We start from the raw sequence: 16,737 nt of genomic DNA on the forward strand, positions 1-16,737 counted from the left end.
TTTCATTCAAATTGTCCAAGGGTGGCATAGACGACCAAAATGGATCCTACAAAGAGATGATCTTAAGATAGAAACTCAAGACACCGTTGTGGTGCTAGCCACAAATTCTTTGAAGATCAAGTTAGTGAAATGATTTAGAGAGAATATCTAATATAGAAAAATTGCTGAGAATATTTGTGTGTACCTTTTCTCTTGTGGTTTGACCCTTTTTACAGGCTTCTTTATCATGTATCCTTTGGATTCAATATGGCTATGCATTTATGGTCTCTGTGAGGCTTTGCTTATGTTGAAGTCTTCTAGTCGTAGTTGACAACGATCTTATGTCCATTTTATTTATTTATTTATTTTTATACAAGATAGAAATTCTACTCTAGTTTAATCTAAGTGTATATGTGTGTGAAGCTTCATTCTAGAGACTTTAACCTTGACCATTGCCCCTCACACCTTACAAGCACTTATACTTATGGAGTGACTATCAGACTAAGGGTGCGCGGTAGTTATATCCATTCTATTTGATTGCGTGTTAGTTGTTAAATCTTTAATGTCAATTGTAATTGTCGTCCATTCATTAATGGATGACCAAAGTTACAGACATATCATGTACAATAATGTATTTTTTCCTCAAATAATAGTAATTTGTATATCAATTAAATTATATACTAAAAAATACAATTCATAATAAAATTCACCATTCCTATGAGAGTATAAAATACCTAACTAAATATAAGTACAATATATATCTATCCCATTGTATGTGAACTACACATGTCGCAATTATAAGATAATATCATATATCCAAAACCTAGTGGGGTTAGTCTAGTAGTTGGGTATTCGGTCTCAAAGTGGCTGTCTTGACTAGGAACTCCCTAGTTCAAGTTCAGACACCAGTACTTTGAAAAACTCTTTGGGCCAGCGATTTACCTCGCTATGGGCCCATCCGTCGCGAACAGTAATTAGTCTCCGGTTGAAATTTTTGAGAAAACACAGTGTGAAACCAAAAAAAAAATAATCATATATTCAATTTTTTTTTTTTTTGGAAGTAATCATATATTTAACTAGTCATGCTTTTTCATCCCATATTACTTGCATATTTGACAGAAAATCCGTAAGGCTGCCGGTGACAGAATCATTACCGCCTAACTTAAGCCTAATATGCCTTTTTGGATTTTTCTACTATTATAAAACCCCATTTGCAGTGTTCAAACTACCACGCATTTCTACTTTTCCTTCTCTCGCTGTGTCTGTGTCTAACTGTCTTTGGGGTTTCCCTTTCGTTTCTCAAGGATGGGTGAGGCTATTCACTTCTTCCATACCAATGGGTATGCCAATGGGTTCTTAAAGATTCATGAAGAAACTAATCAAACACTTACTAATAATCATGAGGAATGTTCTTGGTATGAAGAAGTGATTGATGATGATCTCAAATGGTCGTTTGCATTGAAGAGGTTCGTCTTCAATCTTAGTCCATAGCCAAATATGTTCAATCGTATTGTAAATGTCATATTTATGTTAGTAGGCCAATTATCATTTTGTGCGTAGGATATATGCGTCTTTCTTCTTATAGTGTGTAAGTTTACAGTCATGTGTATTCACATACTATGAGAAAAAGAATTGATGTATATATCCACGCATAAGATATCTTCTCCTTAGAAAGCCTCCCTCCCCCTCTACAAACTCTCTATCTCTCACTATCTCTCATAAATAGATTGGAAAAGAAACAACCTTTTATTTTCATGACTAAATTAACTTAGCTACTATTCATTGTTTCATAATTCGAAGTAAATTATAGGCTTCTTTCCAATTAACTATATTAATTTGGAGATCATGCTAGATATTGAACATCTCTCTCAAGATCTTAAGCAATTTTTCTTGTATTCTTTTTAAAACATGCGCCCCCCCCCCCCCCCCCAAAAAAAAAAACAAAAAAAAAAGGTAAAATGGATGGTTGAAGCATGTCTTTTTATACATATGGTAATTATGCATTTTTCTAAATAGTCATATTCTTTTAGCTATATATTAATTTCATTCTTTCTCCTTAATTAGGGTGCTACATAAAGGAATTAGTGACTACCAGGAGATAGCTCTTTTGGATACAAAACGTTTCGGGAAGGTATAGATATGATATGATTTTCGAACTAGAATCCTAGAGTCAATCTCATGTTTTAGATTTTATTTTTTGTATTTATATTTATACATAAATAGTGTAAATGTCATTACATCGTTTGTGGGATGGACATGACATTAGATACATCTTTGTAATTATAATATGTGATATGAACTATTTGAGGATACTAGTCCTTGATTTTTTGTATTTTGTTTAGATTTCAAATTAATTAGTTTTATTTTAAGTTTTTTTTAATTGAAAATTTATCCTCTAGTGCTCATCTATAGTTTTCTACTGCTCCTGCATCCCTGATGCTTTTGCGGGTTTATTGGATATATAGGTCTTAGTGATTGATGGGAAGATGCAAAGTGCAGAGGTCGATGAGTTCATTTATCATGAATGCTTGATTCATCCCGCTCTCATATGTCACCCAGAGTGAGTCCAAATCACTTATAACTCAAAAACTTATATATATATATATATATATATATATATATATATATATATATATATATATTTATATGATGAAAGATGAATGACAGTTCTAGACCATTGTTTGATATTCATTTAGACAATCATTAGATGGTATATTCCATTATATGCAATGGATCGAATTTAGCCGTCCAGTTTTCCTGTTCAACAATGGTCTAGAACTGTCATTCATCTTTCATCATATATATATATATATATATATATATATATGTGTGTGTGTGTGTTCCCGAATCTTTTTTGGTTTAACTTATGCAAAAATTACTTGAATGATTAAATTACGAGTTCATGCTAATTTACACTACATTTTAGTTTCTGTCATAATAAGCATATTGGAAATTTACGTCGAATGCATGGCCCATGAGATAATAATTTGGGTCGATAATCTTTCTAGCTATATGACAAGAAATATAGTCGATACTATAATTAACTAAAAAAAGTTTCCCCCTGGTCGGACTTTGACTCACCCAGTTGGACTTAATTTGACTCATTTTATTCCGTGCAGAGCCAAAACTGTATTCATAATGGGTGGTGGTGAGGGGTCGGCTGCAAGGGAAGCACTCAAGCACAAATCATTGGAGAAAGTCGTTATGTGTGATATTGACCAGGTTCCCACAATTTCCATTCGCTAGTTATTATTAAACATTCTGGGTTATACATTGTCATGTACACTTATTTTTCTTTTTTAATAAATAAAAAAGAAGTAATTCAATTTCAACTGCGTGGTGTTTTAAATTCACAATTTTTTTCCCAGTGTGGGTACATGATAAAAATTGTGTGATAGGCATAGTTGATGATGCCGTGAAAATTTGTGTCTATATATCCATCTCTTCTCGTCTTTTAATTTTTAATGAACTCTTATGTGTCATTTAATTTTTAATTTGGGAGTAATGAACTCTTCAGGATATAGGAATTAGGGAAAAGAGGGAGAAGTCCATTTCTATGTATAGTTAGTCACTGCATTCTGCTTTTACCTTTCTTTCGCAGCAATATTATGTAGTCCAGTTAATTAAGGCACACATTAAGCCATTCATTTTTTAAAATATTTTATAAAAAATTGAAAAAGTTTTACAACTTTTTCAATTTCCAATAAAAAATTTTCTAAAAATAGTATATTATTGTGTGTCCTTAGGACACACATGAGTAAAATCCATATTTATATATATATATATATATATATATATATATATATATATATATGTATGTATGTATGTATGTATGTAGGTATATCATATGCCTATTTGAATAATATTGTTGAACGCTTGTTTCAGGAGGTGGTCGACTTCTGTCGTAGATACTTGACTGTAAATCAAGAGACATTTTGTCACAAAAAGCTTAATCTTGTTATTAATGATGCCAAGTAAGTATTATGCTCCTTTGTTTAACTCAAAGGCTGTTCGGTAAATTCTGGTTTAGTTACAACTATCAAATTCAAATGACACAGATTGGCTCAAGTCTCTTAATTTTTAACCAACAAAATTTAATATGTTCACTATCACCAAATTTTCTTTTTGGAATTCGCATGCTTTTTTTCTTTTCTTTTTTTTCTTTTTTTCAGAATTACTTAAGAGGCAATTGTCCTAATAATAATAAAATTGGAAACCTTTTCTTTTTTATAGGTCATTTGACTCAGTTAATAACATTCATATCACATTATGTAAAATGGTATAAGTGTCATGCACATTTAAGCCCAAAAATTACCACATCACTCAATTTAAAAATGTGTAAATTTACATTTCGTTATAATATAATATACTATTCTCATGCATATCTATTTTTTAATACTTCTTTACTCATTTACACAAAGAGAGAGAGAGAGATATGATTTGAGAGAGTAATAAAAATTGATAAATAAATAATATTTTAATCAAATGTAGTAAAATTCAAATAATCTAATGAGGAGTGCTTTGTATAAAATAGAAAAAGTAAGTTTATATAGCGAAATAAACAAAAAAAAAAAAAAATGCATACGTCAATGCTAATACTCTTAGTAGGTCTTCACATATACCATGTTGATCCACTAGCTTTGGTTACAAGAGACACTGCCAAGTCTAATCAACGGAATGTATGGCCTAATGTATTTATTTTTCTAATTCATTGCAACTCTAGAAGCCTGATTCATTCAAATTTTGGACATTTTTTTCTAAATCTTTCAATAAATAACCATTTTAGAAGTCTTGGATTAACACCATCGCGCACCTTTGGTGCGGTGGTCGGTCTACAAGTATACACTTAGATTATGCTAGAGTAGAAATTCTATCTTGTATTAAAAATAAAAAAAAAGGTCCTGAATTAACATCTTATTACACCATATAGTGCAATTATTATAAATTTTAAGGCATAAATTGTACAAAAAGTTACAAACTAATGCTAACTTAAAATTTAAGAAATTTATTTACTATGTTATTGACTTAATAGTAAGGACAAAATTAGGAGCGCATATTGTTGCTTATTTTGCTTATATATTGTGGGTCTCTTTAGCATTGTCCTTACACGATATCGTATGATTTGAATAAATTTTGTTATTAAAGGGCTGAATTAGAGAAGAGGGATGAGAAATTCGACATCATAGTTGGAGATTTGGCAGACCCAGTTGAAGGAGGTCCTTGCTATCAGCTCTACACAAAATCTTTCTACGAGAAAATTCTAAAACCTAAGCTCAATGAGAATGGCATCTTTGTGACACAGGTAACATGTCACTTGGAAAAGCTTTACATAACTACTTGGAGTCATGTTCTTCACCTTATCCGATCGATAAAACAGACCAAAAATTTATAGATTTTCTGTCGTATAGGCTGGACCAGCGGGTATTTTCACACACAAGGAGGTCTTCACCTCTATATACAACACAATCAAGCAAGTCTTCAAGTGTAAGTCTCGCATCCAATCCAAAACAGTTCACTTAATCAACCTTTTTCTTTTTCTTTTTTGTGGAAATATTGAGATAAGCAGAGCTACCCAATATGGACTCGCACGTCAAAGTGTTATTAATTTTCTCCTATGCGTGCGTACTTGCAGATGTGGTTTCATACACAGCTCACGTGCCATCTTTTGCAGATACATGGGGATGGGTCATGGTATGTAACATGTTTCGATAGAAATGGATTAATTTGAGTTTGCTTGGTTGTTTACGCGATAATTAAATTCAATACAGGCCTCAGACCAACCTTTCTCTATTAACGCTGAGGATATTGACAAAAGGATTGAAGCAAGAATTAATGGCGAATTACTCTATTTAAATGGTGCCTCGTTCCTATCCTCTGCCACCATGAACAAGACCGTTACTCTATCGTAAGTTCACTTGATTATAGAAGCAACTAATTGGAAAAGAAAAGAAAAAAAATTAGAAATTGAATTTAGTCCTAGGCTATTACGTGCTTAGTACTGTTAGTTAAGCGGCCTCTAGTACTAGTAGACATGGTCACTTGTTTTATATGAGACATCTTCTTCATTTTTTTGGTGATATAAACTCTATTAATTAAGATGGATTTGCCATTTCAGGTTGTTGAATGAAACTCACATCTACACAGAAGAAAGTGCAAGATTCATTCATGGACATGGGGTAGCTTATCGCCGTTGAGGTCACAAGCTACAGGTTGGGGGGGAATTGCTGTACAGAGGAAAAAGATTGAAGCATTGGTTTTACACAATAGATGTTAGCTAGCTTCATTGGGCTGTTTAGAGGGTTCAAAATGATAAACTGTAACAAAAAGGTTTTATCTGATATGAATGAAATATGAGGCATTCCTCCATTCAGATTGTAGCACTGCACGGATATAGGTTTTCTCCTTTCTTTTTTTCTTTTTTTTTCTTTTTTTTTTTTCTTTTTTTTCTTTTTTTTTTTAATGATGAAGGTGGCCCCCGTAGTTTCTTGGTCTTCATGTTCTTTTTGGGTTATCAATTAAATTCATCCATTCCAGAAGATACTTGTGCGTCGTTCAGCGACAATCATTTTATTCTTAAGAAATGTCATCAACTTGAGAAATTACTAATACTAACCAGTTTGAACCATGTATGCTAGCTTTGTGCCCAAAAAAATAATAATAATAATAATAAAGGACATTTATTTCCAAATTCATTTGTTTCATTCCGATAATATAAAAATAGCTAGAAGAGTTGCACAATACAAATATAAACTACATATAAACCAATACCAACAAAGTCAAGAGGCCAATACCAAGAAAACTAATTCACAAAACAGAACCTTCAGTTCAGATACTCCTCAGTCCTCAGCTTCGCTTAACAGGGTCAAAGTTGGCAACACCAACAACAGCTCCAACAAGCACAGCTAGCACGACTCCACCAGCAACAATGCTGAGCAAAAAGTTCTTAAGAGATGGGGACACACCAGGCCCTGCTGCCTCAGCCACCTCAGGTATAACCATTGAGGCTGTCAATGCAGCTGCTGTTAGGCCTGTAACAGCCTTTTCCTTAAGAGAGGCCTGCACTTGAAGCCGGCCTTTTGACTTCGGCTTCACAAACATAGCCTTTTTTGATGGTATTATTGGTAATGGCTTGAAGAAGAATTCTGAGCTAGGCTGGTTTAGCTTATTATGGGCCGCAGAAGTAAGTGGCATCACCATTGAAACAGAAGATGCCATTTTTCCGAGCGCCACTTTGTTTATCAATTTTTCTTGGTTTGCAACAAGTGATGTCAGTATTCTATTCACCCTCTTAGAAGTTAGAAGAGAGATGGAGCTTAGATTTTGGATGGACAGATCAGTCCTGGAATAAGATGGGAGGTGGAAATTAGAGATTTGCAGCTTATGTGTCAGTTCGGAGTTGTCCTACATGGCAAATTCTCCACCTGGTTTGGAGGATAAGGTTATCCTCTTAGATTGATCCATTAGGATTAGATTTCTCTTGTACATGAAGAATACGGTTAAGACTAATTGTTTGTTCTGTTCATATATGAGAAATGAAGTGCGTAAGAGATGGAAAACCTGATCACTAAAATAGACTGAGGGAATAAATTGTTATAATTTAAAATTTTTAAAAGACCAAAATTGAAAATTTTTAAATTGAGGAACCAAAATCGAAAAATACGTCAGATTTAATGAACAAAAAAAAAATGCATTTTAAACTAAAATAGTAACAGTAACATTTTTTTAAATGTCCTCTTTTGTCAATTCTCACTTCTAACAGCTCTTTAGATTTAACATCTTACCTCTAAGTGTGATTTACATTTACTAACAGCCTTTCCATAATATTATCTTTTTTTCGCAAGAGCTCTACCATTAAAAATCTATTTCCTACCACAATCCCAAACGTGCACTAAATATCAACATTTTACAAGTACTAGCATTTCCATACATTCCATTCCATTGTCTTTTTCCTGCTTCAAAATCATCTAGAAAACTCATTTATCTAGCCTACAGGTTAATATCCTGTAATCTCCCTTGACTATATAGAAAGAAAAATAAATATTACCCTCCACCTCCACCTTCTTGCATAGATGGCTCAACAAACCAGCCTAGTTATAATGTCCAGTTTGCTGACTTTGCTCAGCTTCATCACTGATTCAACATGCCTTTTGAGAGTATGAAATTCCATAAGATAAAACAGACGCACATGGACTTCGAGCTAAAATATATATATATACAGTGGTCTGTTCTAATAATTCTACTCCTTACTGTTTACCCAATACCTTGTTTGAAGAGGTCCTATACAAACAGAAGGTCCACAATGGCCTTGAATAAAATGTATCCTGCAGAAATTTCAACATTGATTCTAAATATCAATCCAGAGTGAGCAAGGGCCTTTCATAATACGGATTAGTAAGGCCTCAGATGAGCCATGCCACTAGCCAGCCACTTCAGCTCAAGTCAGTTGGAGGCTTGTCGTTGCTTAACTCAAATGATTTAATAGATGAGATGAGCTCAAGCTTGAATGAGGTTTATGTAATTAATGAGCTTGAGCTTGAGATCAGCCGGTTTGATGCATCAGCCTTCATATGTCTATATTAAGCTAATAATTTAACATATGCTTTGCTTGTGCCAGACTCAAGCATGAGCTCAAATTTGAGATTCAGTCACAGGCTTGTCAGATAAAACAAGCCAGGTCAAGTCAAGTGAGAAAATTTTTGTGGTATTTGTACATGCCAAGCTTGAGCTTGTTGAGCGAAGTTTGATTCTAGCTTGGAATCTATAAAAACTTGACCAAACCCAGCTCTAATAGCCCAGGGTTAGACTATGCTCAGCTTGTTTGTGTATATGAATATTCACATTAAAAAATCCATGGATTTAGAATAATCGGAAGCAGTGGCAATGGGATCCAAATGGAAAGCTAGTAACTCAAGTCCCAGATATCTAATGTAGATCCAAATTAAACTCTAACATAATGTGGACTGAAATGGCAAACTGACATGATAATCTCAGAAAACCTAGTTCATCTCATCAGAAGGGAGAGGAAGAACAGGAACATACTTGCAGATTATCAAAGGCATATGAAGCCATGAGCAATATCATTTGTTGGCTGCATTTGTTGTTTCAGACCCAATATGGAGAAGATGAACATCTTGGGGCAGGAGATTGTATCTGATATTAAGCTCTTCAAATATTTTCTTAACTTCAATAACTAATTCAGTTCTTCGCCTGTTCTTCTCTCCAAAATCTTGAAAGTTCATTGTGTGAAAGACGTAGAGACCCATCTTTATCTTATTCACATTTTCAATCTCCTTCACCAACACATTGTGGTTAGGATACCAATGTTGTGGATTTTTCTCCAGGTACCTGACCAAACAAAAGCAAATTGGGAGAAGATTGAGGCAAAAGAGTTATACATATTTATGGAATAAAAAGTAGTATTAAAACTGTTAATGATGAGAATAAAATAATATAGAGAAAAATGGAAGCAAGAAAGAAAGAACAGAAGGGATTATGTGGTTTGGCCAACTGCCTACATCCACAAAATAAAGCCCTAGTTGCTAATCTTTACCGTATACTCAAGTCAACAATTACAATGAACTCTTAATAGGGTGTATATAGAGAATAGAAGCTAGGGTTAGCCCAATTTGGGCTTACAACATAACTGAGCCTCTTAGGCCACTACATCAACATAAACCCAATACTTCAACAAAAATGAGCTCAAGATCTTAAATAAAGCCAGTCCTCTGTACAGTTTGACACACAATTCAATTCACAGAAACTAGTCTAGTTTTCAAAAGCAATACCAAGACAATGCATTTGTTTGTTGTTTAGCAATGAAGAATAGCCTATCAAAAAGAGATAGAATGGTAAAGCACAGATTCAAACGTGATTCAATTTTTGTTTTATTCATATATAGGATGGAAAGTAGGAAGTCATCTTTTCTTTGAGTGTTCATTTACTAATAGAATTAGGAATTTTGGAGAACATTGATGCATAGCTGCACCACTGAAGTTCCTGAACTTGAATGTGAGATGGTCACTAATTGGGGTGAGAACAATTTGAAGGAAAAGAGCCTTATGGCTGTAATTTGTCAACTGAATTTGGAAGCTGCTACATTTGGCAACAAAGAAGTGCCATCATTCACCAAGAAAATATCAATAACTAAGTAGGACATGGCTGATGCAATAAAGTGCGAAATCAGAGCAAGAATTGAAGGAAGTGGAACTTCTTTTTTTGATAAGTAATGTAAAATTTATTCAAATCATAAAAATTATAAAAATATAAACTAAAAAAAAAAAATCACCCAAGTTTACATGACGTATACATTTGGGGATCATAACAATCAAGTACATAAGTTACAAACATCCATCAAATCACAGATTGAAAAAAATGGAATGGCTTGCAACAATGGACATCCAATCAGTCGTCATTCTAAAGAAAAAAAGTTTTAGATTGGCTACTGTTCTTTCTGAATCCTCAAAGCACCAGCTGTTTCTCTTCCACCAAATGCACCACATCAAGCAATAAGGGACAGCCATCCAAATAACACCATTACGATGACAACCAAATTTTCCTTGCCAACATGCTAAAAGCTCAACCACAATCTTTGGCATTACCTAATAAATACCAAACAAGGCAAACACTATTGACCATAGCTCAAATGCAATAAAACAATGTAGTAAAAAGATGATCTATTGATTCTCCACTGCTTTTACACATAAAACCAATCCAAAATCTTCCTCTTGTGTAAATTATCAATCGCCAAATATTTCCCAAAGATGCTATCCAAACAAAAAACGCTACTCTGCAAGGGACCTCTGTCTTCCAAATACTCCTCCAAGGGAATGATTGTTCACAAACACCCATCTGAGCCAGATAAAAGCTGCTCACCTCAAATCCCTTTCTCTTAGCAAGTTTCCAACACAATTTATCCTCTCTCATACCCCAATACCATATATAACATCCATAAAATTAGACAAGGATTCCAATTCCCAATCCTAAATAGCATGCAAGAATACCAAATCCCAAAAAAGAACCCCACTAGCGAACTTCATATGGTCAGCAACATAAGCCTCTTTTGCCCTACTAATTCTAAATAGATCTAGATAGTTCACTTTCAAGGGGTTGACCCCACACTAAACATCAGACCAGAATTTCACTCTTGATCCATTTCCAATCTCAAACTGAATATGGCAAGAAAAAATAGACCAGTCACTTCTATTATATTTCCATAAATTCACCCCATAAGAACCTGCAACATCCAATCTAAATATAAACTTGTGTTGATATTGTGGAATTCCCAGTCTGTAGTAAATAATGATATTTAACTTGTAACATTTTTTCTTGAGGAGCTATGGGTTGTTTTGCTAGGAGTTGGGGTCTGGTCTCTAGTTTGTAGCTCCAACTGTTGCTGTTGTAATTTTGCTGCTTTTGGCTTGTTCTAATAAAATTCCTTGCTCATTTTGGGTGGGTTGGGGGGGGGATTGTACCAGAATATGGCCCAAAAAGCATCTGTTTCTCCCAATTATCCTTTAAAAGCCATTAAGCATAAAGACACGAATTTGCAACAATTATAATAGTCTTTCATAATTGCATTATTACATAAAAGGAAAGGAAAAGCAACGGTTTAGTAAACTTACGTCTTAATTTTATCTTTCAGCATCCCAATCCTCTCTATTGGTGTCACAAAATCAATTGAGAATTCAACATAATCCCCCATATCAGGGCTTCTATAGTAATTGCTGATGGGTTTTGTGGCCAAAACTGAATTTGGATAGTACACCTTTTCATTATTGAGTTTCAGGAAGACTGTTGTTAAGATGTTCATCTCTTCAACCATCATCTGTCAATTATTGATTAATGAAGTAACCCAACCCACACAAGATGAAATTTATTAAAGATAAAATTAAAATTAAATTAAATTAAATTAAAAATAAAGTTCCCTTATAGATTACCTGAACACCATCAATGACACAGCGATCACCAACGTCAAATGGATGCATTACAAATACAAATATAATAGCTTCAAATATAGTCTTGCAGGTATTTCCAAACATAAAAGCTGCCACGACAAGCTGTGATGAGAAGAAGACAAGAACTTTTGTTGTTGCAATTTCCATCAAGAGAAGCCACACGATAACAGTCACAACAATCAGGATCACAGTCACGAGTTTGTTTAACTGCTTCACAGCGGTTTTTGTATCATTTAGAGCGTGTGCTAGTGCTTTGCGGCCCTTGTAGATCTTGACCTGCTCAGTCACAAATGTTAACGAAAGAGCATTCCATAAACCAAACAGAGTTTTCCATCTTTGTTACAGTTAGTAACATACATAAATTTGTCCACTGCCTTTTATATATTTCAAAATCAAGTTTATTTTTAGTAAAAACCCATGTATAGAAAACCTTCAGCAACCCCACATTGCAACAACTGACACTGATTCATGATTATGATATGGTTGTTCCCATCTTGAAAAGGTCATACCTAGTGCACAAAGATTCTACTTTGCAAGGTCTGGGAGAGGTGATTGGAAAGCAGCCTTACCCCCCAATTTTATTTTTTATTATCTTTTTATTATTTCTTTTGAAGAGGTTGATTCTCATACTCGAACTCATGATCAATCACTTTTGGGGGAAGACACTTACCATTGCACCAAGGCCCAACCTCTCTTTTCCTATCTTGCATTTTCAAAATTGAGAAACAATTGACTAAATGCACCAGAAATTCAAAATGTTGTTTGCTCTGTATGGTCACATAATTGATGAAGGAAAACAGAAGCAAATTTGAAACTTTACACACGCATAGGTTATTAGTCTCTCTTTTTTCTTCGGTCATTACATTATGCTTTTTCACAAATTATGCAGGGTGAAAAATGTTCTACAGTTTCAGAATTGCATACCTTAATGACCAAGCAATAGAACCCAGTGACAAGTGACTAAAAGCATGCTATGGGTAAAGAGATTCAGAAGACAACATAAAACTGCAAACTAAAGTGAAGATTTATTAATATAAAAAGAAAAAGTCTTACCACCCAATATGTAAGAGCTTTTCTGTCAATCCTTCCTGTATCTGCTCCTTCAAACAGTGGAAACACAAGATCCACTTCTTCCTTGATCATGAATCTCAGGAAGTCGTACTCATCTATGTACCTACTCATAGATATCAGATATTGAGAAACTAGCCAAACAATAACATAGAGAGGAAAGGATACTACAACATTACAAAACTTATATAAAAGGTAAATCTCACTTGGAACCAGACTCAGCAACATTCATGAAAATGTGATAGGCAGCGGCAGTTGCTTCCATCTCATTTGTAATCTCCTTATCCATCTGCTCACCTCCTCCATCATCAACACTTTCATCTAATGCATTTGAGATTGTCGACAGCCCTGAACTCATCACTGCATCAACCAACACCTTCATTGTCCAAGCAGAAACCTTCTCTTGTTTCATCTTATGAAGCTTTGCCATATCAATTACCTCTTTCTCCTTCCCACCTTTGCTATTTTTCTTATTCTTCGTACTCCTGAAACTCAATTGACCAGTGCTCGGTGATCTCCCAACCCTCTCAGCCTGCTCTATCAGCGGAGGCCCCGAAAGGGTCTGCAAAACATACTGATGGAAGATTGATTCCTGAATTCGATCAAAGAAGGTGTTCACATGGAACTTGGACGCTAAGATTTTCAGCAATAATGTCTTTAATAGCCACAAAAACGCCCCAATGAGAAGGGAAACAAGAGTCCATGTCACATAATCCAAAATCTTGGTGGCAATCTTCGACTGCTGAACCCCGCCATTGAAGAGAAACACCCATGTAAGAAGAACCAATCCTAACCAAATAAAGACTTGAACACTCTTCTTCAATCCATGAACAAAATAGAGCACCTTCTTCCTAAGCAAAAAGTTCATTTCAATCAAGAACACAATCAGATGCATAAACCATTTGGTAACCAAGATTCCCGAGAAGATGACCATGACAAGGACCAACCATTTCCAAAACTCCAAACCCCACACCATGAAATTCTTCAACCTCTCAAGAGTTAAGCTAGCCACTAGGCACACCAAAATGCATACAAACACAGTTAGCTCAACCAAAACCTTAGTCTTTAGTCTCCTATGCTTCTCTTTACTCAATACAACTTTCCTGTAAATCTCTTCATCCTGATCATCATCCCCCAGAGACGACATGAGGGGCGTCTTAGGTGTGACGGAGACAGTTCTGGCAGACTTATTATTAGGGGACGCCATGGCTGTGGCCATACTGAAAGAACTCCTAAAATAATAATTATTAGGAGAAGCCTCAGTTTGTAATTGTTCTTGCAAATGTAAACCCTTGTTGTTGTTGTTGTAGTGGTCATTTGGAGCTAGAGGATAAGATGGTTCCCCAAATCTTGATTTGGGTTTGGAATAAACAGACCTTGCAAGAGAACGTCTGCGTGTAAGGTTGTCATTGACGTTGGTGGAGGTGGTGGGGACTTTGGGAGGCTTAGAAGTGTTAGTGTTGGTGGGACTGTACCAGCTAGAGATCTCCGGCGACCCTTTTGCTTTTGCTGATGCGTCTATTAGTTTAATGGGTTTCGAATTCGAAGAAGGCTCTTCTTCTTCTTCTTCTTCTTCGCCTGGGATAGGGATAGGGATTTCCACCACCACTTGCTTCTCTGTCTCTGCCATGAATTTAGAGCAAATTAAGAAGCTAAACTGGGACTCGTGATTTAGACCTGCAACTGCAAGCTTCTCTCTCACTCACCATCTAATCGATTCAAGGCTAGAGCTCGGGAGACCAAAAGACATTTTAGGAAATAATAATATAATTAAGTATCTAGTAATAAAAGTGTCAGAAAGAAACAACCAAAGCTAAATAAAGAATAATGATACATACACTTTTTTTTAATTTTATTTTCAGATCTTTGGTTTAAGAGATTCTCTAAATTGATTCAGTGTCAGTAGGTACTCTCTCACAAAATCAGCACCACCAGCAAATCTTTAAAGAGCTTTTTAATTTAATTTCGCTTTCGCGCCAAAAATAAAATCACTAATGTGTGTATATATTTATTACAAATAACATAAATTTTTTTTTTTTTTAAAAGGTGCTACTAAAATAGTACTACTACCGCATCTGATCTCTCTACCCGAAACAACCAACACTTCCAAACATGCTAAAGCTTAGCATCAAACCCTATAAATATTGCATTACCCGCACTTCCTATTCTAAAAAATTTTATCGTTTAACAGAGTATTATCCTACTTTTATGATGGTGCTGTAGTTAGATATTTTTTTTTAAATAATATTTTATTGGGTTTTGGGTTTTTATTTGGGTATTGGGTTATATTATTTTATTGTGTAGATATATTATTTTGATGTGTTGTATGGTAGAATAAAAATTGAGATGTAGGATATGTTATAAAATAGTATGATATAATAAATAAAATGGTAAAATGAAAAACTGACCCTCTAAGTTTATTTAGATTTCATTTCAATCCTCTAACTTTGTTTTTGTTCATTTCAGTACTCTAATTTTCAAGTTTATTCAATTAAGGCTTTTCCATCAACTTTTTTTATATGTTGTGATTAATTTTTCAATTTTCTAAATTTTTCTTCATATTTTTAAAGTAAAAAAATTCAATTAATAATTGGAAAATATATTCCAGATTTTTTTTTTCTAAAAATTTTAACAAAAGTTAACAAAAAGGCTTTAATTGAATATATCTGAAACTTAGAAAACTGAAATGAACGAAAGCAAAGTTAGAGGACTGAAATGAAATTTGAAAAAAGTTAGAGGGTCAATTTTGCATTTTAGCCTAAATAAAATAACTTCTAAGAACATTCACAGTAGAGAATGTAAAAAATATAGTTTTTAGCAACTAAAAAAGTCACTTTATTCATTTTTACAACTCAATTTACAATACACCCAATATCAAAAGTTTTATTTTAGTATTCAACACATTAAAATAATATAAACAATAAACCCAAAACAACCATCACAAGCACCTACAACCTCTACAAATCAAAACCATCGCCACGGCTCCACCAGCCACAACCACCACCGTGGCAACCACAACCCACCACAAGAAAAAAAAAAAAAAAAAACACACACACACACACACACAAACACAAACACAAACAGACAAACAAACAAAACCACAGACCTAGCCACCACCTCCGACCTTCCTCTTTCAAATTGCAAAACCCATCCACCTTCCTCTATCACCATCACAAAATCTAAGCCACCTCCAATATGATCCACCACCAAATCTCAGCCACACACTCACTGTGACTCACAACCACAATCCACTGCCCCACCACCCACTAGAATGAGCAAGCACGGCCATTACCCACCACCACCACCGTGGCAGCCACAACTCACCACAAAAATACCCAACAAAAATCTAAAACCCAAAATCTTTTATTATCAATACCTATTCGATTTTCAATACCCATTTGATTATCACATTTGATTTAACCCAAAGCTAAACCTAACCTAAACCAAAACTTTACCCAAAGAAATCCATGGACCCAAAGGAATGAGGCTTCGGTCAGGGCGAAAGGGAGAGAAGAGAAGGAGTTGGGCGAAGGGGACAAGTTGGGCAAAGGAGAGAGAGGGCTAGGCTGATGGTGGCGTTGACCTTGGCTGTGTGAGAAAGAGATAGCGAGATAGAGGCAGAGCATGCTGGTTTCTACGTGAGAGAGAAAGAGATAATGAGACGAGAGATAAGAGCATCCACAACAGTGGAGCTAAAAATTTAGCTTTTTAGCTCCACAAAAAGTTACTTTATCTA

At 34.7% G+C, this 16,737-nt stretch overlaps 3 protein-coding genes across 3 annotated transcripts; 1 reads left to right on the forward strand and 2 right to left on the reverse strand.

The window, feature by feature from the left end:
- Positions 1 to 1,209: 1,209 nt before the first annotated feature.
- Positions 1,210 to 6,362, forward strand: LOC142612507 (thermospermine synthase ACAULIS5). Its single transcript, XM_075784595.1, has 10 exons — positions 1,210 to 1,445; positions 2,044 to 2,110; positions 2,445 to 2,539; positions 3,099 to 3,201; positions 3,865 to 3,953; positions 5,125 to 5,281; positions 5,388 to 5,463; positions 5,612 to 5,670; positions 5,748 to 5,884; positions 6,095 to 6,362. The coding sequence occupies exons 1-10, from the start codon at positions 1,285 to 1,287 to the stop codon at positions 6,171 to 6,173; spliced, it is 1,023 nt and encodes a 340-aa protein (XP_075640710.1). The 5' UTR covers positions 1,210 to 1,284; the 3' UTR covers positions 6,174 to 6,362.
- Positions 6,363 to 6,655: 293 nt separating this feature from the next.
- On the reverse strand, positions 6,656 to 7,325 carry LOC142612516 (uncharacterized). Its single transcript, XM_075784603.1, has one exon. It carries the CDS (start codon positions 7,192 to 7,194, stop codon positions 6,823 to 6,825), a length of 372 nt encoding a protein of 123 aa, XP_075640718.1. The 5' UTR covers positions 7,195 to 7,325; the 3' UTR covers positions 6,656 to 6,822.
- Positions 7,326 to 8,792: 1,467 nt separating this feature from the next.
- LOC142622741 (mechanosensitive ion channel protein 10-like) lies at positions 8,793 to 14,697 on the reverse strand. Its single transcript, XM_075796267.1, has 5 exons — positions 13,208 to 14,697; positions 12,987 to 13,107; positions 11,916 to 12,209; positions 11,601 to 11,803; positions 8,793 to 9,324 (listed from the first exon to the last, which is right to left on the reverse strand). The coding sequence occupies exons 1-5, from the start codon at positions 14,629 to 14,631 to the stop codon at positions 9,057 to 9,059; spliced, it is 2,310 nt and encodes a 769-aa protein (XP_075652382.1). The 5' UTR covers positions 14,632 to 14,697; the 3' UTR covers positions 8,793 to 9,056.
- Between the last annotated feature and the right edge of the window lie 2,040 nt (positions 14,698 to 16,737).

The sequence above is a fragment of the Castanea sativa genome, chromosome 1 (genome assembly GCF_040712315.1).
Source record: "Castanea sativa cultivar Marrone di Chiusa Pesio chromosome 1, ASM4071231v1".
Lineage (NCBI taxonomy): Eukaryota > Viridiplantae > Streptophyta > Magnoliopsida > Fagales > Fagaceae > Castanea > Castanea sativa.

Excerpts from the sequence above, each read along its gene's own strand:
- LOC142622741 (XM_075796267.1), bottom strand. The coding sequence starts at position 14,631 with ATGGCAGAGACAGAGAAGCAAGTGGTGGTGGAAATCCCTATCCCTATC. Across the intron at positions 13,108-13,207 it reads GTTGCTGAGTCTGGTTCCAA|GTACATAGATGAGTACGACT; the intron begins GTGAGATTTACC and ends ATCTATGAGTAG. Across the intron at positions 12,210-12,986 it reads AAGCTCTTACATATTGGGTG|GTCAAGATCTACAAGGGCCG; the intron begins GTAAGACTTTTT and ends GTGACTGAGCAG.
- LOC142612507 (XM_075784595.1), top strand. The coding sequence starts at position 1,285 with ATGGGTGAGGCTATTCACTTCTTCCATACCAATGGGTATGCCAATGGG. Across the intron at positions 2,540-3,098 it reads GCTCTCATATGTCACCCAGA|AGCCAAAACTGTATTCATAA; the intron begins GTGAGTCCAAAT and ends TATTCCGTGCAG. Across the intron at positions 3,954-5,124 it reads CTTGTTATTAATGATGCCAA|GGCTGAATTAGAGAAGAGGG; the intron begins GTAAGTATTATG and ends TTGTTATTAAAG.
- LOC142612516 (XM_075784603.1), bottom strand. The coding sequence starts at position 7,194 with ATGGCATCTTCTGTTTCAATGGTGATGCCACTTACTTCTGCGGCCCAT.